We start from the raw sequence: 27,729 nt of genomic DNA, 5'->3' as shown, positions 1-27,729 counted from the left end.
TATCTGTTCAAGCCCCCTCCAAGACTTGGGCACATCATCCAGGCTGCCATTCAGTGCTGTGCTGAAGGAGTGCTGCAATGTCAAATGTGCTTCCATTTAGATGAGACATTCTGCCTGCCATTTAAGGCGGATGCAAGAGATCCAATAGTGATAGTTGTAGGGGAGCAAGAGAGTTCTCCTGGTGTTCTGGGCAACATTTATCCTCCAACTAAAATCATTAAAAATACTTCAACTGATCCAAAATTGGATTGGGTCTCCTCAGAGGAGAGATGGTCATGGGAAGAATTGGAAAAACTGTTCCAGTTGCAGAAGAGTCAGCAACCAGAGGACACAGATTTAAGGAACTTAGCAAAAGAACTAGAGGGGGAAGAAAGGTTTACCAGATTGATTCCTGGGATGGCAGGATTGACATATGAGGAGAAATTGAATCGATTAGGATTATATTCACTGGAGCTGAGAAGAATGAGGGGGGATCTCATAGAAACCTATAAAATTCTAACAGGACTAGACATGGTAGATGCAGGAAGGATGGTCCCGATGGTGGGGGAGTCCAGAACCAGGGGTCACAGTCTGAGGATATGGGGTAGACCATTTAGGACTGAGGTGAAGAGAAATTTCTTCACCCAGAGAGTGGTGAGTCTGTGGAATTTGTTACCACAGAAAGTAATTGAGACCAAAACATTGTATGTTTTTATGGAGTAAGATATAGCTCTTGGGGTGAAAGGGATCAAAGGGTATGGGGAGAAAGCGGGAGCAGACTATTGAGTTGGATGATCAGCCATGGCAGAGCAGGCTCGAAGCACCTACTCCTGCTCCTAGTTTCTATGTAAATATGATGATCTGGATTGCACTGCCTGAAAGTGATGGAAGCAGATTCAAAAGTAGCTTTCAAAAAGGAACTGGATAAATACCTGAAGGAAATATTTGCAGGCTTGTGGAGAAAGAGCAGGAAATTGGACCAAAATAAAAGCAAAATACTGCGGATGCTGGAAATCTGCAACAAAAACAGAAAATGCTGGAAAAACTCAGGTCTAACCTTGGTATGACTCATACGGACTCGAAACGTTAATCCTGTCGTTCTTTCCATTGATGCTGTTAGACCTGTGTTTTTCCAGCTTTTTCTGTTTTTGTGGGAGAAATTTGGACCAATTGGATAATTCCTTCACCGAACTATGACAGAAACAATGGGCTGAATGACCTCCAACTATGTTAAACCATTCAATAGGCATTTATATCAATGCTGACTGTGGAATCTTGCTGTACACAAATTGGCTGAAGCATTTTCCTAGTTTGGATCAGTGACTGCAGTTTAAAATAAAGTACTTGATTGGCTGGTACTTTTTGAGGCCACAAAAGGAATGATATAAAGGCAAGTTTTTTTCTTAATGGTTTAGTGAGGGAATTCCAAAAGACAACAGCAGCAGCAACAAGGGCATGGCAAGGGCATAAAGTTAAGAGAACTAAGAACTTCATACCAAGCAGAGAATTAGCTCATTAGCTTTAGGAATGTAGTGAGTGCCAAGATTGGCTCTGGATACCAGGGCAGAGAGAATGAGGAATAAGTAGTGTCAGCAAGACAGAGAGAATGGACCGGGCCATACAAACAGGTAAGATCATTCGCAGTGCAGCCTGGGGAATGCTGAAGATATGAGAGAGGATCTCAAAATCCAGTTGTTGAGAAACACTGAAGCTTGAAAAAGTGGTGCAGATAAGAACGTGATCACATCACTGGAATAGCTGATATGAGGAGGCTAGTGAGGAAAACATATGCTTCGAGGTGGTGAAAGCATTGACTAAAATTTTAAGTCACTTACTTTGTATTTTACCAAATCAATACATTTTTGTTTTCAAAATAAAAAAGCCACTAACGTACAACACAAATAGTATTTAGGCATCCAGTTTTTGTCAGATAAGACATAGAAGACTTTAACATACACAACTGCTTTTTGGTTGAATCATATTATCTCACCAGTGAGGATAAACTGTTACAAAAGCTGTTCACCAACTCACCATTATTGATTTAACACAAAATCCTTGGAGATGCCGGAGATGACCCTCCATTGGGAAGCAGCTGACCACTGCCAGCCACCTGCTTACAGCCCCCAACATAAGCTCACCACGGTGCTACAAAGGAATGGGTACTACAAGACACTGCCATTGTCTGACAGATCGATTCTGAGAGCAATTTATTGTTGCACCTAAATCATTTTTAGAATCACATTCATACTGTCTAGGGTTACAGATCCAGATCACACTCAAGAGCAAAGAAACAGGAATGCCAACACCCGTGGACATTCATATCTGGGTATGAGTCACCACCTTGAGGATATAAGAATAAAGCAACCTGCAGGAAAATTGAAAAAATAACCACTTACTTGTTCACTATAATGTGAAATTACAGCCCACATCAGCTGATTCCACTTGTAGAACTGAAATTTCATTTCAAAGAATGCAAGCCTGTAACACAAGAAAATCCTAAGATTTTCTTCAACATTGACCAAAGTAAATAGACATAAACACACATCAAGCCATATCAGGAAACGTCATTCAACCTGTTCCCTCCAGTGACCATAAGAATTGGGGCAGGAACACAAAATCCAATCGTTTGAGCCTGCTCCATGGCCAGTCTCATCCTGGCCACAACTTCACCTTCCTGCCTGTTCCCATAATTGTTGACAAAGACATGTATAATATCCACTGTCCTGGATTTTCTCTCTCAGGTAACCTTAAGCTACAACTATCCCCAAAAATATGAACAAAATAAGACTCCAGAATTATAGTTCCCTGAAGTACAAGGGACTTGGACCTGAGCAGATCTGTTGCTCAACCTTTTAACCATTAATTACGAGATCTGCTAGAAGGCATCAAATGTTACTGGGTTTCACTCCCATCTGCAAAACCACACACTACTCTAAGACCTCCAAAGACAAAAGGTAATGCTCGACTTCTTTCCTTCTTGACCAATCATCTCCTTAAACCCCTCTCTCTTGTATTCCCTTTTCAACAACTGTGAGGAGCTAATGGACTTCTTTGTTACCAAGGATCTGTTCAGCTGCTTCTGCTGCTTCCCTCCTTCCCCACAAAGTCAAACCTTCAACGGCACTCCCTGTCCTCACCCAGTTCTCTCTCGTTCTTTCCCTCATACCCTCTCCGAGCATATCTCATCCACAAGATTCAACTCCTCTTTGCCTTGACTCTATTGTCACTAAATTTCTGACCACCAAGCTTCTCTTCCAGGTCCCCATGCTATCTGATCTTGTAAATGGTTCCCTTTCCTCCTCCTTTCTAAACAATTATCAGCTGCCTCACCTAAAAGTCCATCCTCAATCCCTCTATCCCTGCACACTAGCATCCTAATTCTTACTCCCCTTTCCTCACAAGTCTGAAAACATGTTGCTACTTCCCAAACTCATGCCCATGTTTCCCCCAACTCTGTGCTTCAATCTCTCGAAATCAGGTTTCTGTCCTTTCCTCAGCATGGATACAACTCTAAACAAAACCATAAATGTGACCATGGTGCATTATCCTGCTGTTTTCTCTCTACAGCTCTTGGCGTGGGATCACACCTTTCTTTTTCATCATCTCTCCTCTGTTTGCCAGCTCAGTGAAACGTTTCCAGTGCCTTCCAAGAGATACAGATCCTTTTTGCGATAACATCACCAGAATTGTTTCAAATGTTGCATAACCAAAGTGTGAAAATTGTTCAACATAACCTCTCTGCTTTTCAACTTTATCCCTCTAGAAATGAACCTTGGAATTTGCTTTTTACTTTTTATGGTCTTGTTAATTTGCAGTGCTACTTGTAATAATTTCGGAGTCTGTACCCCTAAATCTTTTGCACCTCCATCCCATTCAGATTCCCATGGAATGTGTCCTTATTCCTCAGATCAAAATGCACCACCTCAACTTTGTATCAAAATTCATAAGGTCCATTCTGCAGTTTGATAAATTTGTTCAAATTGCTGTGTTACTTATTGATATGTTTGTTCAAATTGCTGTGTTACATATTGATATGTTTGTTCAAATTGCTGTGTTACATATTGATATGTTTGTTCAAATTGCTGTGTTACATATTGATATGTTTGTTCAAATTGCTGTGTTACATATTGATATGTTTGATTCAGACAGATGCTCTGCTGGCAGTCGCAGTGGTAAAAAGTGAACATTTGCTGCTTTGGATTTTAAGACAAAAATACACATTTATAATAGTGAAAAGCAGCTTGTTGTACTTACTTAAAGATGAGATCGTCCACATCTGTTAAGGTAGCTCCAATGCTTTTGAGCAGGATGTGGAGAGACTGGAGTGGTACTGCTTCCTGCTTTTCTTTACTGGACTCTTCTCCTCCTGAGTCCAGAGACAAACTTAGATGCAACTGTTGAGAAAAGAAGATTGTGACTAAGTAACATCAGCTTCAACACTTGTGCCAGCATTATTAACCTGTGCAAGATATTCTGCATTACACATTTCGAATGTTTACAGAAAGAGATAACATTTCTAGAAAACACATTACCATGTGCTTCTCAGGTTCACGATGAACTTTCAATGGAGGATCAGGCTGAGAAGAGATGCACTTTGTAGCAGAAATGGTGTGATGCAATTCAGAAAAGTAAGAATGCTCTTTTCTCAAAAAATATAAGGAATTATGGGGTTCACGTGGACAAGAAAAATAACTGGTTCTATGCATGAGTCATACATGCCCACAGAACAATGAAAAGTCAAAGATCCGTCACAAAGATAAAATTACTTAAAAATACCAAGTCTGATTTGGAACCATTTTGCCCAGCAGCTTCTTGGAATTATTCCCCAGATTTTAGTTGCTTTTTGTTCAAGGGATTGCACAATGGCTGGAGGTGAATGAGGCTGATAGTGAAATTATATCGTAACATCTGAGACAGGCTCAGTGGACCAACATTTATCTGACATCATCTGTTCTTGTACATTCATATTTATAGAAGACAAAACAGAGGAAGATAAACTTGGAAAGCCAACATTAGTGTATGCTTGCAATGTGGAGCCTCTGGTCATGTTTAACTGGAAAATCGCTGTACATTGATTCTGGTGGAAGGAAAATTAAAGGCAAGGAACAGAGAATAATGAACAAAACGCCCAAAGTTTCCCAAGACTTATGCAAGGGTTCCCACTGGCTTGCAGGCTCAGAAAATCAATTCAGCTATTTCCTGTTGGAGGAATTAAATGTTTTTACAGCTAATCAATATTTTCACAGTCACTGCAGGTTATCATTGTTTAAAACTGTGAAAGAAACAGAAAACAATGGGGTATGAAATGTCAAAACAAATAATCACTGCTCCTGTAGTTATTGGGAGCTGAACAGTCTATAAACATGCAAACAACTTTAGTTCTTTATTTAGTTTGAAAAAAAAGCCAAAATACTAACTTTGATTGGTGAAATGTGGAAATACTCGAAGAAGCTAAGTCTTGAAGCATCCGTCATTGATGTTTCCATCAATTCTGCCTTCAGCGCTTCCATGTCCTGATCTATCAGATTAGCCTGCAAAATAAAACCAAAACTACTTTAAATCAATCCTATCAGGACCAGCTTCGATCCAATTCTTTTGCAAAGATGAAACAATTACAATATTTCTCAAAGTTTAAATGTGACAATGTCTCATTCAGATTTATGAAAAGGTTAGAGTTGTTAATATTTTATAGTAAAAGCAGCTATTCTACCCAAGTGAACTCCAAGCAGCTATTCTACCTATATGCTAGATTTATCTAAGCTGACCATTCTTCACTTCTGATTCTAGACCATGAAGCAGAATGTGTGACTATAGAAGAGATTTCATGCAGAGCCCACACATCTCCTCACACAAAGGTTCATTTCTTTTTCTAATGAAAACAGGATAAACACGGAGTACTTCATACATCAATCCTTGCAAGGTTAGGAAAATGACCATTCTGCCCTATCAAAGGTAAAGAACATAAGAAATAGGAGCAAGAGTAGGCCATTCAGCCCTTCAAGAATGCCCCACCATACAATAAGATCATGGCTGATCTGCCCCAGGCCTCAACTCCTCTGTCGTGCCAGCTCCTCATAACCCTCAACTCTCTGATATTTCAAAAATCAATCTATCTCCTCTTTAAATACTTCCAGTGATCTAGCCTCCACAACTCTCTGGGGTAGAGAATTCAGGACATTCAATACCCTCAGAGAAGAACTTCATTCGCATCTCAGTTTTAAATGAATGCTCCCTTATTCTATAACTATGTCTCCTAGTTCGAGATTCCCCCACTAGTGGAAACATCTTCTCAACATCTACCTTGTCAAGCCCCCTCAGAATCTTGTACCTTTCAATAAGATCACCCCTCATTCATCTAAACTCTAATGAATAAATGCCTAACCTGTTAGCCGTTCTTGATAAGTCAACCTCTTCACCCCAGGAATTAGACTAGTGAATCTCTTTTGAACTGCCTCCAATACCAGTATATCCTTCCTTAAATATGGAGACCAAAACTGTACACAGTACTCCAGGCACGGCCGAACCAACACCCTGTACTGTTGGAACAAGACTTCCCTATTTTTAAACTCCAAACCCCAGCAATACTGGCCAAAATTGCATTTGCTTTCTTAATTACTTGCTGCACCTGCATGCTAACCTTTTGTGTTTTATGCAGATCCCTCTGTGCTGCACTTTTTTGGAGTGTCTCTCCATTTAAATAATAGTCTGTCTTTTGGTTTTTTCTACCAAAGTGCATGACCTCACTCTTCCCTCCATTAAACGACATCTGCCAAGTTTTTGCCGACTCACTCAACCCGACTATATCCCCTTGCTGATTCCTTATGTCCTCAACACATGCCCTCCCACCTATTTTTGTATCTTCAGCAAATTTAGATACATTACACTCTCCCCCTGCTCCAAATCATTAATAAAGATAGTAAATAATTGAGGCCCCAGGACTGATCCTTGTAGCACTCCACTAGTTACATCCTTCCAACCAGAAGAAGACTCATTAATCCCGACTCTGTCTTCTGTGTGTCAACCAATCCTCAATCTATGCTAATAGATTACCCCCAATACCGAGACCTCCTATCTTATGCAATAATCTTTATGAGGCACCTTATCGAATGCCTTCTGAAAATCCAAATACACTACATCTACCTGTTCCCTTTTATCAACTCTGCTTGTAATATCCTCAAAGAGCTCTAGCAAATTTGTCAAACATGATTTCTCTTTCACAAAACCATGCTGACTCTGTTTGATTGTGTTAAGATTTTCTAAATGTCCTATTTCTTCCTTAATAATGGACTCTAACATTTTCCCAATGACAGATGTTAGGCTGACTGGCCTATAGTTTGCTGCTATTTTTCTCTCAGAATCACAGTGCAGGATTATCGAGTCTGCACCGACACGTGAGAAACACCTGACCTACCTACCAAATCCAATTTACCAGCACTTGGCACAGGGCCTTGAATGTTGTGACGTGCCAAGTGCTCATCCAGGTACTTTTTAAAGGATGTGAGGCAACCCGCCTCCACTACCCTCCCAGGAAGTGCATTCCAGACCGTCACCACCCTCTGGGTAAAAAAATTTTTACTCACATCCCCCCAAAACCTCCTGCCCCTCTTCTTGAACTAATGCCCCCTTGTGACTGACCCTTCAACTAAGGGGAACAGCTGCTCCCTATCCACCCTGTCCATGCCCCTCATAATCTTGTACACCTCGATCAGGTCGCCCCTCAGTCTTCTCTGCTCCAACTAAAACAATCCAAATCTAACCAACCTCTCTTCATAACTTAAATGTTTCATCCCAGGCAACATCTTGGTGAATCTCCTCTGCACCCCCTCCAGTGCAATCACATCCTTCCTATAATGTGGCGACCAGAACTGCACACAGTATTCCAGCTGTGGCCTCACCAAGGTTCTATACAACTCCAACATGACCTCCCTACTTTTGTAATCTATGCCTCAATTGATAAAGGCAAGTGTCCCATATGCCTTTTTCACCACCCCACTAACATGCCCCTCCGCCTTCAGAGATCTATGGACACGCACGCCAAGTTCCTTTGTTCCTCAGAACTTCCTAGTGTCATGCCATTCATTGAATACTTCCTTGTCAAATTACTCTTTCCAAAGTGTATCACCTCACACTTTTCAGGGTTAAATTCCATCTGCCACTTATCTGCCCATTTGACCATCCCATCTATATCTTCCTGTAGCCCAAGACACTCAACTCACTGTTAACCAATCCGGCCGGTCTTTGTGTCATCCACAAACTTACTAATCCTATTCCCCACAAAGTCATCTATGTCGTTTATATAAATGACAAACAATAGGGGACCCAGCACAGATCCCTGTGGTACGCCACTGGACACTGGCTTCCAGTCACTAAAGCATCCTTCTGTCATCACCCTCTGTCTCCTGCAACTAAGCCAAGTTTGAATCCACCTTATCAAATTACCCTGTAACCCATATGCCTTTACCTTCTTTATAAGTCTCCCATGTGGAACCTTGTCAAAGGCTTTGCTGAAATCCATATAAACTACATCAACTGCACTCCCCTCATCTACACACCTGGTCACCTCCTCAAAAAAATCAATCAAATTTTTTAGGCATGACCTCCCTCTGACAAAGCCATGCTGACTATCGCTGATCAAACCTTTCCTCTCCAAGTGGAGATAGATTCTCTCCTTCAGAAATTTCTCCAATAGTTTCCCTACCACTGACATGAGACTCACTGGCCTGTAGTTCCCTGGCTTATCTCTACAACCCTTCTTAAATAGCGGAACTACATTAGCTGTTCTCCAGTCCTCTGGCACCTCCCCCATGGCCAGAGAGGAATTAAAAATTTGGGTCAGATCTCCTCCCTTGTCTCCCTCAGCAGTTTGGGACACAAATCATCCGGACCTGGAGGTTTGTCCACTTTTAAGCCTGCCAACACCTCCAATACCTTGTCACTCCCTATATCAATTTGCTCAAGAACCTCGCAGTCTCTCTCCCCAAGTTCCATACCTTCATCCTCATTCTCTTGGGTGAAGATGGACATGAAGTATTCATTCAACACTCTAGCGATGTCCTCTGGCTCCACCCATAGATTGCCCCCTTGGTCCCTTTTGGGCCCTACTCTTTCCCTGGTTATCCTCTTCCATTGATATACTTATAGAATATCTTGGGATTTTCCCTACTTTTACCAGTCAGAGCTTTCTCATATCCCCTCTTTGCTCTCCAAATTGCTTTCTTAAGCTCCACCCTGCACTTTCTGTACTCCAATAATGCCTTTGTTGATTTGCTTCTCTTGTACCTGCTAAAAGCCTTTCTTTCCCTTCTCATCGTAACCTGAATATCTCTGGTCATCCATGGTTCTCTGGGCTTGTTACTCCTTCCTATCACCCTGGAGGGAACAAGTTCAGCCTATACCCTCCCCATTTCCTATTTGAATACCGCCCCCCCCCCCACCATTGTTCCTCTGTAGATTTCCCCACAAGTAACTGTTCCCAGTCTTCCTTGGCCAGATCCTGCATTTTTATACTAAAATACACTCTCCCCCAATCCAAAACATTACTTTGCAACTTGTGGATTTCTTTGTCCATAACAAACTTAAATTGTACCATGTTGTGGTCGCTATCACTAAAATGCTCCCCCACCACTACCTCAGCCACCTGTCCGGCTTCATTCCCCAGAATTAGGTCCAGCACTGCGCTGTCCCTTGTTGGACCCTCTAGATATTGACCTAAAATGTTCTCCTGCACACATTTCAAGAAATCCACTCCATCCAAGCCCTTAACACTATGTCTACCCCAATTAATGTTGGGAAAGTTGAAATCATCTAATACAATTACCCTATTGTTATTGTTTTTACACACCTCCACAAATTGTGGACATATTTGCTCCTCAATTTCCCACTGACTATCTGGGGTCTATAATAAGTACCTAATAAAGTGTTTGCCCCTTTTTCTATTCTTAAGCTCTACCCACAAAGCTTCAATCGATGCCCCCTCCAAGATATTTTCTCTCCTTACTGCAGTAACTGACTCCTTAACTAATAATGCAATGCCTCCTCCTCTTTTATCCCCTCCCCTGTCCCGCCTGAAGATTCTGTATCCTGGAATGTTGAGCTGCCAATCCTGCCCTTCCCTTAACCATGTCTCAGTGATGGCTACTATATCACAATTCCACATATCAATCCTCACCTTTAACTCATCCGTTTTACCTGTAATACTCCTGACATTAAAGCAAAGGCCATCCAGCCTTGCCTTACTCCCTTGAAACTTAATGCAGCTAAACTCTCTCTGACTTGATTGTTTTACTGTATTATGATGTGTCCCTAATCTGCTGACATTCTGTGGCCCCTCCCTCTGCCAAATTAGTTTAAACTCCTCCCAACAGCATTAGCAAATCCGCCCACAAGGATGTTAGTCCCGCTCTGGTTCAGATGTAGATCGTCCCACTTTTACAGGTCCCGCCTTCCCCAGAAAAGGTCCCAGTGATCCAGGAATCTAAAACCCTCCCTCCTGCACCAACTCTTAAGCCACGTATTCATCTGCACCATTCTCCTATTTCTGAGCTCGCTAGCACGTGGCACTGGGAGTAATCTAGAGATTACAACCCGAGAGGTCTTGCTTTTTAGTCTACTGCCTAACTCCCTGAATTCTTGATGCAAGATCTCATCCCTCTTTTTCTACTTATGTCATTGGTACCAACATGTACAATGACCTCTGCCTTATCACCCTCCCCCTTCAGGATGCCCTGCAGCCATTCAGTGACATCCCTGACCCTGGCACCAGGGAGGCAACACACCATCCAGGAGTCACATGGACGGCCACAGTAGCGCCTATCTGTTCCCCTGACTATAGAATCCCCTACTGCTCTTCCTCCCCTCCTGTACAGACAGGCTGCTTATGGTGCCAGAAGCTTGGCTCTGTCCGCACTCCCTGGAGGAACCAGCGCCCTCATCAGCCTCCAAAATGGAATACTGATTCGTGAGCGGGACCCCAGGGGACTCCTGAACTACCTGCCTGTTTCTCTTGGACTGCCCGGTGGTCACCCATTCCCTTCCTTCCTCAAGTCCCTTCAGCTGCTGTGTGACCACCTCTCTAAACGTGCTATCCACAATGCTCTCAGACTCGCGGATGCTCCACAATGTCCCCAACCGCCGTTCCAGCTCTGAAACCTGAGCTTCCAGAAGCTGCAGCTGGACACAATTCCTGCACACATGCTGGTCCCAGGCACTGGAAATGTTCCCGGCTTCCCACATGGAGCACGATGAGCACACCAAGGCTTTGAGCTCTCCTGCCATGACTTATCCCTTTAAATTAAACCTTTTAAGTCAATTACTCTAGGGCCCTTCTTCCCTTATCCTCGTTACTACAGAATATACAAACTATAAACCACAAAAAGACCTTAAACTATAAGCGATTAAAGTAGCAAATACCTTAACCACTACTTAGCAGTGATTCCTTTCCCTTGTAGCCTCTCCTGCTGCAGCAAGCTCTGAGGATTTAAGAAGTTGGATAGCAAGGGAAAAATGCAAAGAGCACCTCGTCCCCTATGCACCAAATTCCTGCTTTGCACCAAATTCCAAATGCCCACTCTGGCTGTGCCCCACTGAGGATGTGCTCACTCTCCTGTTCCTGTGCAAGCACACTGTAGCATGTTTCCACTGTAGCTTATCCCTCCCTTCTTGAACCGCCTGAACCGCCATATTAGCGGTTTTCCAATCCACTGCCCCCCCCCCACCCCCCCCAACCCAAGAATCCAGTGAGTTCTGGAATATTTTGGCCAATGCCTCCACTATCTCTGCAGCCACTTCCTTTAAAACCCTTGGATGCAGGCCATCAGGTCCTGGCGACTTGTCTGACTTTAGTCCCATTAGTTTGTCAAATACTTTGTCCCTCGTGACAGGGATTGTTACAAATCTTTCCTCCCATTAGCTCCTTGCTTTTCTGATGTCTTTGGAATGTTTATAGTGACTTCCACCATGAAGACCGATGCAAAATATTGGTTTAAGCTATTTGCCATTTCCCTGTTCACCATTATCAACTCAATTCTTCAGTTGCATCCTCCAAGGGTCCCACGCTTACTTTAGCTATTATTTCCTTTCATATACCCATGGATGCTCTTGCTGTTTGTTTTTATATTTCTTGCCCATTCACTTTCATAACCAAATTCTCCCTCTTTATTAGCATTTTAGTCATCCGCCGCTGGTTCTTAAAAAATTCCCAACCCTCTGGCCTACCAATAGTTTTCTCTATTTTGTATGCTTTAGTTTTTGAGTGGATTTTGGCCGCCCACCCTTGTTAACTACTGGTGGTTCATCCTTCTCATCGAGCCCTTCATTTTGACAGATAAAATTTTGTTGAGGATTATGAAATATTTGCTTAAATTTCTGCCACTGCTCACCCACTGACCTTTCCCTTATTAGACTATTTTCCCAGCCTATTTTAGACAACTCTTTCTTCATACCTCTGTAATTGCCCTTATTTAAGTTGCTCGCCCTCAAACTGAATTTGAAATTCTACCATTTTGTGACTGCTATCCCCTAGAGGATCCTTAACTACGAGATCTCTTATTAATCCTACCTCATTACACATTATTGAATGTAAAATAGCCTGTTCCCAGGTAGGTTCTGCAATATATTATTCTAAGAAACAATCCCTGCTGCGGTCTACAAATTTGTCTTCCGTGTTACCCTTGCCAATCAGATTTGTCCAGCAAATATGTAGGTTAAAATCACCCATGACAACTGTAGCGCTCTTATTACATGCCTCCATTATTTGCCCATTTATACTTTGTCCTACAGTGAGGCAACTCTCCGGGGGCCTACAGACAACTCCCACCTGTGACTTCTTCCCCTTGCTATTCCTTATTTCTATCCAAACTGATTTAGATCACGATCTATGCCTTTATCACTACTCACCACTTCACTGATACTTTCCTTTATTAACAAAGCTACTCCACCTTTTCCTTTTTGCCTATTTTTCCAGAATGTCAAATGCCCTTGAACATTGAGTTCCCAGTCTGGGTCATCCTTCAACCACATCTCTGTAATAGCTATCAAGTCATGTCCATATATTTCTATCTGTGCCATCAACTCATCTATCTTGTTACAAATGCTGCAAGTATTCAGATAAAGAGCCTTAAGCTTTGACTTTTTACCATTATTATTCCTTCTGGTTCTAATTTCTGCTGCACTCTTCCGCTTATATTTTCTGCCCCTTCCTGTCACACTTTGATCGTCATTCGCCTCTTCATTACCCTGCACCTCTGCTCTCTCGTTTGCTTTTGATTTTTAAACTTCCCTTCAATTGAACCCTCCCCCCAACTAATTAGTTTCAAGTCCTATCCACAACACTAGTTATACAATTCGCCAGGACACTAGTCCCAGCATTGGGTTCAAATGAAGCCCGTCTCTCCTTCCCCAGTACTGGCGCCAGTGCCCCATTAATTGGAACCCATTTCTCCAACACCAATTTTTGAACCAAGCATTTACCTCCCTAATATTATTTACCCTACACCAATTTGCATGTGGCACAGCTAGTAATCTGGAGATTATTACCTTTGTGGTTCTGCTTTTTAATTTAGCCCTGAGCTGCTCGTAGTCCCTCAGCAGAACCTCTTCCCTAGTCCTACTTATGTCGTACCTACATGGACCATGAAAACTGGATCCTTCCCCTTCCACTCCAAGTTCCTCGCTAGCCCAGAGGAGATGTCCTTGGCAGCAGGTAGGCAACACAGCTTTCGGGGCTCTGTCTTTGTTGCAGAGAACAGCATCTATTCCCCTAACTATCCTATCCCCTATTATTACTACATTTCTCTTTTCTCCCCCCACTTGAATGGCTCTCACTGCACCATGGTGCTGTGGTCAATTTACTCATCCTCCCTGCAGTCTGTGCCCTCACCCACACTGGGAGCAAGAATCTCATACCTATTGGACAAGGGCACCGGCTTCTCCAAAGCTAAATTCTGGATCCCCATACCTGCCTCACTTGCAGTCATCCTCTCCTGTCCCTGACCATGGATCAAATTTGATGTAATTAATCTAAGGGGTGTGACTGTCTCCTGAAACAGTATCCAGGTAACTCCCCGCCTCTCTGATGTGTCACAGTGTCTGCAGCTCGGACTCCAGCTCATCAACTGTGAGCCGAAGTTCTTCGAGCAGCCAACACTTGCTGACATGGTCACCGTGTTTCCACACACAATAGTTGCAACACATTGCCTACCCAGCCACCTCTATTCTATTTAATTAATTAATTTGGGTGTAATTATTTTAAAAGTAAATTTCTTAACTCTACCCTACAGCTGTAATAATGTCTCCTGATGTAAATCCCTTGGCCAATCAAGAGAGACATGGAAGAGATACCCACCAATCATCTGTTTTACTGTGATGTCACACTTTGGCTCTGACAGGTTGAAACAGGTTGCAGGGGCTCTTTAGTGCTGCTGCCCTTCTCATGCCGGTCCGCTCTCTGTGTGCTCCCGGCTCTCCTCTCACTCTTATAAACTGTAAAATTCCCGACTCTCCTCTTGCTCTTATAAACTGTAAAAATCCCGGCTCTCCTCTCACTCTTATAAACTGTAAAAAGCCTGGCTCTCCTCTCGCTCTTTTAAGCTGTGAAAGTCCCAGCTCTCCTCTCACTGTTTATAACTTGAGGTAATCCTGCAAGTATCTTAATGCAAAGGACTGGATTTGAATAAACTCAATGATTTATATTACTTTTCCAGGAATATTCTTCCAAGCACCTTGCATTGAGCAAACAAATGTACTTTTCACTAATTTCACTTTACGCCTTCAAATCTCACTTTGTTGGTGCACTCTCTAATAATGCGTTGACCTGCTCTAGTTAATTTCAAATTTAACTGATCAATCGGCACACGGGGAGTCAAGACAAGTGTAATCTTCATGTAAAACAGGGTTAGATGCAAGGGGGAAACTGGACCAGGGTCTGCATAGAATGGCAGTAAACCATTTAGCCCCTTGTGTTTGTCAATTCTCTGGGAAGCACTTCATTGCACAATGTAATAATAGAAGACAATGCGCTCTCTCAGATTCATGAAAACAGTTCTGCATTCAGGAGTTGAAATAGGGTACCTGGGACCATTTGGTAACACAAGTCCTGGTGTGAATTAATCTTATCCTCACTGACTTAGATTTCCCTTCGGCCAGTCAAGGTAATGGTAACTCTAGCCCTTCCTCCCAGTTAAGTACAAACAAAATAACCAGCACACTATCAAGTTCAGTTGAGAGCCAACTAGCCACAAGCAGTCAACTGATTTGCATTCATGAGAGCTGGGCATAGCTTTCAAACATATGAAATAGGAGCAGAAGTAGGCCATTCGGCCCCTTTAGCCTGCTCCACCATTCATTAGGATCATGGCTGATCCGTTTGTGTTTTGAATTGCACATTCTCATCTACCCCCTGATAACCTTTGATTCCCTTGCCTAACAAGAATCTATTTACCTCTGCCTTAAAAATATTCGATGATCCCACCTCCACCACCTTCTGAGGCAGAGAGTTCCAAAGTCACACAACCCTCAAAAAAAATTATCCTCATCTCTGTCTCAAGATAGCAACCCCTAGTTCTGGACTCAACCACAAGAAGAAACATCCTTTCCATGTCCAACTTGTCAATACCGTTCAGGATCTTATGTACTTCAAACCAAGTCATCCCTCACTCTTCTAAACTCCAGTGGAAACAAGCCCAGTCTGTCTAACCTTTCCTCATAAGACAACCCACTCATTCCAGGTATCAATCTAGTAAACCTCCGCTGAACCACCTCCAATGCATTTACATCCTTCCTTAAATAAGGAGACCAATACTGCACACAGTATTCGAGGAGTGGCCTCACTAATGCCCTGTATAACTGAAGCATAGCTTCTTTACTTTTATGTTCAATTTCTCTTGTAATAAAGGATAGTATTCCATTAGCCTTAATTACTTGCTATAACCGCATACTAACTCCTTCTGACTCATGCACTGAGTCCCTCTGCAGCTCAGGATTCTGCAACTGTTCTTTGGTTAAGTAATACTCTACTTTTTTATTCTTCCTGCCAAATTCAGCAACTTCACATTATACTCCATCTGCCAGATTTTTGCCCACTCACTGCCTTATCTATATCCATCTGCAACCTCCTTATATCTTCTTCACAACATACTTTCCTACCTATCTTTGTGTCGTCTGCAAACTTAGCTATCGTGCCTTCGCTCCTCTCATCTCAGTCATTGATATAAATTGTAAAAAGTTGAGGCCCCAGCACAGACCCCTTCGGGAATCCACTTTTCATAAGTGCCAGTCAGAAAATCTATTTACACATACTCTGTTTTCTGTCAGCCAGCCAATCCTCTATCCATGCTAATATGTTAGCCCTTACACCTTGAGCTTTCATTTTCCGCAATACCTTTGACGTGGCATCTTATCAAATGCCTTCTGTGAATCCAAGTACAGCACATCTACAGGCTCCCCATTATCCACAGTGCATGTTACTCCTTAAAAGAACTCCAATAAATTGGTTAAAGATGATTTCCCTTTCACAAAACCATGCTGACTCTTCCTGATTACCTTGAGTTTTTCTAAGTGCCCAGCCGTAACCTCTTTAATGATCGATTCTAACACCTTCCCCACAACAGATGTCAAGCTAACTGGCCCATAGTTTCCTGTTTTCACCCTCCCTCCCTTCTTGAATACAGGGATTACATTCATTACTCTCCAGTCTGGTGGAACATTTCCAGAATCTAGGGACTTATTGGAAAATTAATACCAACGCATCTACCACCTCATTTACCCATTTAAATTGGTCAGGCCAAAAACAGAGCTGCTTATACCAACAGGAAGATAAAAATTCCAATAATGGAGCAGCTGTGCAAGAAAGTTCGTATTTGGGCAAAGATAAGAGTGAAAGCATGATAATAAAATTATAATGCAGAGCACTAAAGTTACCTTTTGGGCCATTGTAAGAGGATCTGATGCTGGGGTAAACATTGCTATAACTGCACTGAGAAACCCCTGATCAATTTTCACAGCCATTTCCTGAATCAAGACCATGAAGTATCTAGAAGTAAACAAAACAACATCATAGTGGGCATAGTCATATCCTTGAAACAGGAATGATCATTTCAAAAAAAAGCACGCATATCCCCAATTAGTCATTATTTCAAAAATATTCAAGGACATATCATCAATAAACATTCAATTTCTTGATTACATAGTTTTCAGAAAAGATTTTAACATGACACGAGTGATAGTACCAGTGAAGATTGTGTTCAAGTCGCTCCATGGCCTGACCTTGCCGATCTCAGTAACCTCCTTCAACTTCCAATAACCTCTGTGTTCAGCAAATAGTGGCCTCTTGAACAGGCCTGACCTCCTTTGCCACAGCACTGCCAGCTGTACTTTCAGCTATCTAAGCTCTAGCTCCTTGGCCTCTCTCACCTTCCTTAATACATCATTAAAACCTATTGCTTTGACCCAGCTTTTGGTCATGGGTCTGAATTTCTCCTTTGGTTTGGTGTTAATCAAATATCATCGAAAAACAAGGATGGAATGTATGACACAAGGACTGAATTACATCATGCACCTTGGCCCAATTCTCCCCACCTTCTAACCCTGCTTTACCTGAAAACGACCTTTGGCCTTAACCACACATGTTCAATCTACAGAAGATGGACTAAATACTGTATCTAACAAGGTCAATTACGGCACCCACCCTATGCATCATGTCCTTGATACCTTCACTTGCTTCTTGCAAGTAGTGTTCAACATGAAGGAGTATTCAACAGTTGAGAGAGTGGTAGGTGGAAATCAGCAGGAGATTTCCTAGCCTGTGTTTGGCCTGATGTCAGCAGGCTTCATGATATCCTGAAACAATGTTGAGGATTCCCATGGTCATTCCTTACTGACCGAATACCACTGTGTCACCACCTCAGGTGGGTCTATCCTGCTGGTGGACAGGGCATAGCCAGGGATTGTGGAAGAGTCCAGGAAATCGATTGCAAGGTACGATTTGGTGGGTCTGTGGGATAACTCTCCCAATTTTAGTACAAGTCCTCAGATGTTAGTCTGGAGCACTTTGCAGTGCCTACTGGGTGGGATGTGTCTTTGTCATTTCTAGTGCTTCAATGGATGCCGAGTGGTCAGACCTGTTTTATTCTTTTTCAATTTTTCTGTGGAGATTTCACACCAATGAGGGACTTGCTAGTCCATTTCAGAGAGGAACTAAGAGTAACCACGGCCGGGATTTTCATGGTGAGACCCGCCAAGGAAGACTCAGCGGTCCAACCAAACGTCCATCGGTTTTTAGAGGGAGTGGATGATCCCGGCGGCTCATGGGATTGGCAAATCCCACCCCATATTTCTGTGGATCTGGGGTTATATATAGGCTAGATCCCAAGTAAGGATGGCAGATTTCCTTTCCTGAAGAACATCAGTGAACCAGATGAATTTTTCCGACAATCCAGTGGTTTCATTGCCACCTTTACTGAGGTTAGCCTTTTACTCCAGAGTTATAAATGATCCGAATTGAATTTGAAGCTCACGTCTCTGCAGCCTTAGTCCCGTCCTCTGGATTATTAGTCTGGTAACATTACCAATGTGTTACAGTTCTCTGGTGTATGGATCTTCTGCCATTGGTAGCCATTTCTCCTTATTCACTCTATCAAAACCCTTCATGATTTTGAACGTCTCTATTAAATCTTCCCTTAACCTTTTGTGCTCTAAGGAGGACAATCCCAGTTTCTCCAATCTCTCCCTATTAACTGAAGTCCTTCAACCCTGATACCATTCTGGTCATCTCTTCTCGCACCCTTTCCAAGTCTTTGAAACCTTTCCTAAAATCTGGTGATTAGAATTTAACACAAAGCTCCAGTCCCGCCCCGTCCAGGATTGTTAAATGTTCTACCAGCAAAGGGGTAATTTTTCCTCCCATGTTTGGAGTTGACTCCAGGTCCCAGAGGATGAAAGGCCACAATCTGAGCACCCCGAGAGAGAGGAGACTCATGAGTCTGTATTCAGGACTGGGAGTGATTCCCAGTCACAGGATGAACGTGAACAGCTGGAATCTGCCAGTCTGCAGCTGATGTTTACTAATAATCTGCAATATCTATAACAAACTAATAATTTATAAGAGGTGTAGTCTAGTTTCAGCAGATATCGCACCTGCACTAGTAAAGAAGAAACATTACTCACTTGAATTGCATGACTTGGCTATGTTCATTAAATCTTGTGATGATGCTTATATCAATAAATGGCTTTGGTTCTAAACAGAGTGTACATAAAAATTTGAGTATTTGCAATATAAAAATATGAATAAACACATGTAATTATGGATTTTAAAGATCAGTTAAATTTGATTACTGACCTGAATCCAAGGCGATGGACTTGGGAGGGGGTACAGGATGGAATGCTATTGGAAATATTGCACCAGCCAGCTGGTTATCAACCTGTGACAGAAAGACTAGGTTGACACGTTCTCAATGCAACAATGCTATTCCTTTTATTCTATCACCTCAAGATTATTCTATCACTTCAAGATACACCAGGAAATAGAAAAGGTGTGTAAGAAAGGCAAGGTTACAGTGGTCATGGGGCATTTCAATATGCAGGTAGACTGGGAAAATCAGGTTGGTAGTGGATCCCAAGAAAAGGAATTTGTGGAATGTCTACGAGATTACTTTTTGGAGCAGCTTGTGGTGGAGCCCACTAGGGAACAGGCAATTCTAGATTTACTGATGTGTAATGAGGCAGATTTGATAAGGGAGCTTAAGGTGAAGTAACCCTTAGGAGGAAGTGACCATAATATGAAAGAACTTACCCTGCAATTTGAGAAGAAAAAGCTGGAATCAGATGTAACGGCATTACAGTTGAAAAAAGGCAACTACAGAGGGAGGAGCTGGCCAGAATTGACTGGGAGATGAGCCTAGCAGGAAAGACAGTGGAACAGCAATGGCAGGAGTTTCTGGGAGTAGTTTGGGGGAGACAGCAAAAATTCATCCCTAGGAAGAAGAAGTATACTAAAGGGAAGACGAGGCAACCATGGCTGACAAGGGAAGTCAAGGACAGCATAAAAGCTAAAGAGAAAGCATACAATGTGGCGAAGAGCAGTGGGAAACCAGGGGATTGGGAAGCCTACAAAGACCAACAGAGGACAACTAAAAAAGAAAAAGGAGGGAGAAAATTAAAAATGAGGGTAAACTAGCCAGTAATAATATTAAAGAAGATTGCAAGAGTTTTTTAGATATATAAAGGGTAAGAGAGAGGCAAAAGTGGACATTGGGCCGCTGGAAAATGACGCTGGAGAAGTAATAGTGGGGAACAAAGAAATGGTGGAGGAACTGAATAGGTACTTTGCGTCAGTCTTCACAGTGGAAGACACGAGTGACATCCCCAAAGTTCAAGAGAGTCGGGGGGCAGAGGTGAGTACGGTGGCCATTACCAAGGAGAAGGTGCTAGGAAAGCTGAAAGGTCTGAAGGTGGATAAATCACCTGGACCAGATGGATTACAACGCTGAGTTCTGAAGCAGATAGCTGAAGAGATAGTGGAGGCGTTAGTGGTGATCTTTCAGGAATCACTGGAATCAGGGAGGGTCCCAGAGGATTGGAAAATCGCTAATGTAACCCCCCTGTTTAAGAAGGGAGTGAGGCAAAAGACGGGAAATTACAGGCCGATTAGCCTGACCTCGGTCATTGGTAAGATTTTGGAGTCCATTATTAAGGATGAGATTTCAGAATACTTGGAAGTGCATGGTAAAATAGGGCAAAGTCAGCATGGTTTCATCAAGGGGAGATCATGCTTGACAAATCTGTTAGAATTCTTTGAGGAGGTAACGAGTAGGTTAGACAAAGGAGAGCCAATGGATGTTATCTACTTGGACTTCCAGAAGGCCTTTGACAAAGTGCCGCTTAGGAGGCTGCTCAGTAAGATAGGAGCCCATGGTGTTAGAGGCAAGGTACTAGCATGGATAGAAGATTTGCTGTCTGGCAGGAGACAGAGTGGGATAAGGGGGTCCTTCTCAGGATGGCAGCCAGTGACCAGTGGAGTTCCGCAGGGGTCAGTGTTGAGACCACAACTTTTCACTTTATACATTAATGATCTAGATGAAGGAACTGAGGGCATCCTGGCTAAGTTTGCAGATGATACAAAGATAGGTGGAGGGACAGGTAGTATTGAGGAGACAGGGAGGCTGCTGAAGGATTTGGACAGGTTAGGAGAATGGGCAAAGACGTGGCAGATGGGGAAGTATGAGGTCATGTACTTTGGTAGGAAGAATAGAGACATAGACTATTTTCTAAATGGGGAGAGAATTCAGAAATCTGGAGGGCAAAGGGACTTGGGAGTCCTAGTCCAGGATTCTCTTAAGGTTAACTTGCAGGTTAAGTCAGTAGTTAGGAAGGCAAATGCAATGTTGACATTTATTTCAAGAGGACTAGAATATAAAAGCAGGGATGTGCTGCTGAGGCTTTATAAGGCTCTGGTCAGATCACATTTAGAATATTATGAGCAATTTTGGGCCCTGTATCTCAGGAAGGATGTTCTGGCCCTGGAGAGGGTCCAAAGGAGGTTCACGAGAATGATCCCAGGAATGAAAGGCTTAACATATGAGGAACGTTTGAGGACGCTGAGTCTATACTCGATGGAGTTTAGAAGGATGAGGGGGGGATCTGATTGAAACTTATGGAATACTGAAAGGCCTGGATAGAGTGGACGCGGGGAAGATGTTTCCATTAGTAGGAGAGACTAGGACGTGAGGGCACAGCCTCAGAGTAAAGGGAAGACCTTTTAGAACAGAGATGAGGAGAAACTTCTTTAGCCAGAGAGTGGTGAATCTATGGAATTCATTGCCACAGAAGGCTGTGGAGGCCAGGTCATTGAGTGTATTTAAGACCAAGATAGATAGGTTCTTGATTGGTAAGGGGATCAAGGGTTACGGGGAGAAGGCGGGAGAATGGGGTTGAGAAACTTATCAGCCATGATTGAATGGCGGAGCAGACTCGATGGGCCGAATGGCCTAATTTCTGCTCCTATGTCTTGTGGTCTTATTATGAAGTGTTTTATCCTATTAGTGTCAAACTGTTGATTGTCTCAGGTTCATGGCACCTTATGACTGTAAAACATTTTGGGAAGTCCCAAGGTCAAGAAAGACGGTATATAAACACAAGTTTTTCTTTCTTGAGGTCTGAAAAGTGTTAAAGACTTTGCCAAATCAGAACTACAATTTATCTCCTCCAGTCTAGAAAAACAGAAAAGAAATTGCATTTATGTAGCACCTTTCACAACCTCAAGGCAGCTCAAAGATTTTTACAGCCAAAGTCGTACTTTTGAAATGTAGTCAATGTTGTGATGTAGGAATCTTGGCAGCCAATGTACCAAAGAGCAAGGTTTCACAAACAGTAACTTTCAGTGATGTTAATTGAGGGATAATGTTGGACGGATACCCTGGAGTGGGACTTGAACCCACACGCTTCTGACTTAGGCGAGAGAACTGTCACAGAACCTTAGCTGACACAAATTACATTTTTGAAAGGTGAGACAGTGAAATTTGAAATTCTGATCAGAGTCTTACTGTAATATTAATAATGCTGTTACTTTTCAGTTTTCAGTTAGAGATGGGAGCAGCAGCATACATGAAAAAAAGGAACGATGCTTAATGTTTATTATGCCATTAGGTTAACTAACTACTTTATGAGCTTTTCAAATCCCCCACCATTTCTTTCCACTTGATCTAACTCAGCCTTGGATATATATTCAATGACCCAGACTCCACTGCTTTCTGGGGAAGAGAATTCCAAAGATTCATGACCCAGAGAAGAAATTCATCCTCATCTCCATCTTAAATGGGGGAACACCTTATTCTGAAACTGTGTTCCCTAGTCAGAGGTTCCCCCATCAGGGGGAACATATTCTTGGCATCTCAGAACCTTATTTTTCCATATCACCTCTCATTCTTCTGAACTCCAATGACTATAAATCCAATCCGCTCAACTTTCCCTCATAAGGCAACCCCTTCATTACAGGAATCAGCTTAGTGAACCTTCTCTGAACTGCTTCCAATGCAAGTATATTCCTCCTTAAATGAAGAAGCCAAAACTGGATGCAGTACTCAAGATGAGTTCTCACCAATGCCCTGTACAGTTGTAGCAAGACTTCTCTACTTCAGAGAGTGGACAAGGACAAAAAGGTCTCAAATTTTTGTGACAGGGAATTATGTAATTAGGGCACTTTCTATAATCTGTAGTGAATGTAAATGCTTCTAGGCCACTTCAAATAGGTGGAATTATCAGGCTTCAAGTAGGTAGAGACATTAATTTTCTCTTGGTTTATCTTCTATCATCATCAAGATCGTGGACCAATGGCACTTGCGTCAAATCACTGAAGTGAGATCAGCATTTCAGCATTCAATGCAGTCCGTGCATATAATACACAAGTCCAAACTAACAACCCAGCAAGGTCATGTTCTCCCTAACCCCCACTCACTCACTCAGCAGCCCCTCTTCCCAACCTCCCTCACTCCCACTCACTCACTCTGCAGCCTCTCCACCTAACTCCCTTCACTCCACTCTCACTCAGCAGCCTCACAACTCAACCTCCCTCACCCCCACTCACTCACTCTGCAGCCTTTCCACCTAACTCCCTTCACCTCACTCTCACTCAGCAGCCTCACAACTCAACCTCCTTCACCCCCACTCACTCAGCAACCTCATTATCCAACCTCCCTCACTCAGCAGCCTCCTTAACCTCCTTCACCCCCACTCCTTCCCAGCAGCCCCTCTCCCCAACCTTCCTCACCTTCACTCACTCACCCAGCAGTTCCACTCCCCAACCTCACTCACCCCCACTCACTCACCTAGCAGCTCCACTCCCCAACCTCACTCTCCTCCACTCACTCACCCAGCAGCTCCATTCCCCAGCCTCCCTCACCCCCACTCACTCACTCAGCAGATCCTATTCTCAATCCCATCTCCTCTCACCACCTGCCAAACCCCTCGGAGACTCAAGCTCCACTGTTCCCCCATAATACCCTGTTGAACCCTGCGGAGGCTTGGGCTCCTCTGTTCCCTCCTCCACCACCCCTCAAGCCTGCCAAACCTCGCAGCTCCACCAAGCAACCAGCAGCAGAGTCCGCCCACCCTCTAGGTGGGGTAATGGCTGCCGGGTCTGAGGTGGCATGAGACCGAATCATAGTTCCCCCTACTCCTGTTCCTGAACTCAACACTGAACAAATTTTCCAGTCTGAAACTCTCTCCTCCCAATTTTGGCCATGTTGGAGGGACGATGGCAAGGGGAGGCAGAGGTCAGAAAAAAAAATTAAAGTGTGGAATTACACTATCCTAAAGTTGGAATTCCAACAAGTCCCTGCTATTTTTATACTTCATCCACCTTGTAATATTCTATTTGCCAACATTCCAGCATTCCATTTGCCTTCCTAATTACTTGCTGTACCTGCATGCTGACTTTGTGATCCATGTACAAGAACACTCAGATCCCTCTGTAACACAGCAATCTGTAATCTCTCTCCACTTAACTAATATTCTGCTTTTCTATTCTTCCTACCAAAATGGATAACCTCAAGTTCCCATATCGAACACCACCTGCCAAAATTTTTGCCTCCTCACTTAATCTATCCATATCCCTCTGTAAACTTTATATCCTCCTCATGGTTCGCTTTGCTACATATCTTATCAGCAAATTTAACTACGATACACTCTTGTTCCTTCATCCAAATCATTCATACAGATTGTAAATAGTTGAAGCCCCAGCAGTGATCCCTGTGGCACCCCACTAGTTTCAGTCTGCCAACCTGAAAATGATCTATTTATCCAGACTCTCTTTCCCTGTTAGTTAGCCAATCCTCTATCCCTGCTGATAATATTACTGCCAAATCCAAGAGTTCTTATCTTGAGTAGTAATCTTTTATCGGGTGCCCTATATGCCCTTTGCAAATTCCAATACTCTGCATCTACTGTACTCTCTCTAATTTTCCTTGTTATTAACAAAATCTTTCCCTTATTATTTGTCATAAGCCTCCTTTTTTTGTTCTTTTTTAACTTTCATTTCCTTTGTCATCCAGGAAAAATTTCTCCCTATTTTTGTCCTAAGCAGCTGGCCCCTTATCCTAAGCCTATGTACTTTGGACTAAGACCAGTCTCTCACCATCAACTTTACTAAGCCTGCTAAGAATTTCATATGATTCAATTCAATGAGATTACCCCACATTCTCCTAAGCTCCAGAGTACACAGGTTTATTCTATGCAATCTAATTTTGAACATAATCTCTTTAATACAACTTTTAAAGGGGCTTCCCTGCAAGTTGCTTGGAAAGTTTTGTTTGATTGTAAAGAACATACAGTGACATTTTCTTATTTCACAAAATGAACGTGAAACATTTTAGATTATAAAGAATGTTAGATAACTGGCGGTTAGATCACAATCTAGTTCCAACTGCTGAAGCACGTCAATTGAAAGTTTAGTTGCATCCCGTCTAGGACATAATAGCCTTTGCAAGACATCTCCACAACATAAAAGTTTTGCAAAACTCATGCAACGAGCTGATAAACCAATAAACTTTACCTGTAACCAGTACAACTGAGCACGTAAACTCCGGTGATGAGCAGACTGCTTATATTCAACTTGAATTCCAGATAAAAAGTTTCGCCTGATGCTCATTCGCTGAGGCAACCGGGTTTGCATCGTCTGAAAATTAACCTGAAAAAACATGAGCATGCCATCAAAACAGGAAATGCACTACATTACATGACCCAGCTGTCAGTACATTATCCTGTGCTCTATTACATTGCTTTGAATCACTGCTAAATTGCTGCAGTATTTTCATAAAATAAATGAGTTGATGATCCTTTCCGTATACAATGAGATAAGTATATTTAAAAAGGAGCCCTGTATAGAGATCTTATTTCACATGACCACTGAGGGTGGAAGAACTGCTGTTCCATTTGCCTTTAAATTGTGCAGGTTTCATCAAAACCTCAACCGGGTTTTGACTCAGAATCCCCCAAGCAAAGGCCAGGGGAGGGGAGGAAAGGAAGACAAGTCAGACTTATGCTCTACTCCTTTCCACTATCAGGAAAAAGAACATGCTCATTTGGTTGTGATAATGTGGCTTGGTTATAATTTTTCTCAATGCATGCATTCGCTGAACACAGCATTGGTTTGTGTCAGATGTGTACATAACAGAAGGTGGCCCAGGAAAGCTGTGATGGAATCCATGGTTTTAAACTTGTATTGTCTGAGACAAACCCTAATTGAAAAGGGAAACCAACCCTTCCAGTTTCTAACGAAACTGAGGCTGAAACTGAGATTTGAAACCAAAGCTTCTGGGGAGACTGAAGCAGATTGAAAGCATGTAAAAGATCACAGAGCCATCAGGACTCAGATAATGGTGGCTCCCATGGTGCAGTACAGGCAAGCTGAAGAAGACATAGACTAGATTCAGGAGTTGAGAATAGGCAAATGTACAGTTGCTGCAACTGTTCCAATTACTTGAAGATAGCAATGGTGGATCTAGGCCATCCAGACTGCCGTAAGCAGAGTTGAGGAGGTTCACCATTTTTATTGAAGGCTGTTCCCGTGGAACTTGGGTTGGTTGTGCACTGCTGTTGGCTGGGGATCGGGCTAAATCAAAAAGAGGAGGAGCTGAAATTCTTCATGAGGAAGACAGAGTTTTGAAGGACTTATGTGACTGAGATTGATGACACAAAGCTGAGTGGACTGCCAAACCAATTAGTAAGATCTGTCTTAGTCACATCTGCCATTTAATGCATAATTTATAGTTTATAATTGACCACAATTTGCCTCTTAATTTGCATTTATGTTGATTCTGAGCTTGAGAGTATAGGTGGTTACCCAAGATAACAATTAGTCTTTGTTTTGTTTGACTCCTGCACAGTAAAAAACTGTTTTGTTTTAAGACGTGGAATATCGTACCTTCATCCTCTCAGTAAATAACTAGGATCTCGGATACAATTTTAAAGAGTGTTAATTAAATTGTGAAACAAAGAAACCATTAAGCAACTCGGTGAGCGAGCTTTGGAAATTTTAATAATTACACTGGCAGAGGGAGCACAGCAATCTTGCATTTCTGGCAAGAAAAGGAACTCCACTTATAGGCTGGCAAGTCCATTGGAACTCAGCTGCGACAGACAAACACTGTTTGTATGTTACCTCCAAGTTACTGTTCAACTTTATCCAGCATTCTGGAGTCTTTGCGGTCAGATGTGTCTGGTAGTTCTCTTCCAAAAGATTGATGTGCTTTTGACTAAATGGCCTCCAGCGTTGCTTCCGTTTCATTTCCCACACAACACCAGAACTGAAGTCAGAACGAAATACCAATGAAAAACAAGTTTAGCTTTAATTAAAATAAACATTCAACTATTTTGATGTGCCAAAATTATTCGGAATGGTGGAAATTAAACTTTTCGCAGCAGCCTCCATCTCTTCACACACCAACTCCATTTATCTGCCATCTCACCACATTTAAATCCTGTTTTTCTCCACAGATTGAGATAAGTATCTCAAAACTGAGTCTGCTATAATGGCTCGCAAAGATTAAGTTTACTGCACAATACTTTAGTAAAAATATTCTGCTGGGCTTCACCACTTATTTCCTACATATTTTTACATTTATATTCCCTGATATCTGACTCTCTCATCACAATGATTAATTTAATCAATTTTTGTCCATTTCTACTTTCTCAAGAGCAAAAATGACTTTCTAAATGTTAAATGAGAACTGTGCTAGTCCAGATGCCTCAAACCAAGCTTGGCCC

The 27,729-nt window shown here is 42.5% G+C and overlaps 1 protein-coding gene across 5 annotated transcripts in view; it reads right to left on the bottom strand.

Moving 5' to 3' along the window:
* The window catches only part of vps13c (vacuolar protein sorting 13 homolog C), a 351,237-nt gene that overhangs the window by 34,446 nt on the left and 289,062 nt on the right, over window positions 1–27,729 (bottom strand). For all 5 annotated transcript variants that reach the window (XM_041181313.1, XM_041181309.1, XM_041181310.1 and 2 more), the window contains 8 exons: window positions 27,125–27,269; window positions 25,517–25,651; window positions 19,310–19,391; window positions 19,138–19,207; window positions 16,894–17,005; window positions 5,397–5,510; window positions 4,234–4,373; window positions 2,376–2,457 (listed from right to left, as the gene is read on the bottom strand). In XM_041181313.1, the coding sequence (XP_041037247.1) occupies window positions 2,376–2,457; window positions 4,234–4,373; window positions 5,397–5,510; window positions 16,894–17,005; window positions 19,138–19,207; window positions 19,310–19,391; window positions 25,517–25,651; window positions 27,125–27,269 (880 nt within the window). The remainder of the gene's footprint in view (window positions 1–2,375; window positions 2,458–4,233; window positions 4,374–5,396; window positions 5,511–16,893; window positions 17,006–19,137; window positions 19,208–19,309; window positions 19,392–25,516; window positions 25,652–27,124; window positions 27,270–27,729) is intronic.

Source organism: Carcharodon carcharias (assembly GCF_017639515.1).
Source record: "Carcharodon carcharias isolate sCarCar2 chromosome 32 unlocalized genomic scaffold, sCarCar2.pri SUPER_32_unloc_1, whole genome shotgun sequence".
Lineage (NCBI taxonomy): Eukaryota > Metazoa > Chordata > Chondrichthyes > Lamniformes > Lamnidae > Carcharodon > Carcharodon carcharias.
The sequence above is the reverse complement of the archived record's forward strand: the minus strand, read 5'-3'. Positions and strand labels throughout refer to the sequence as shown.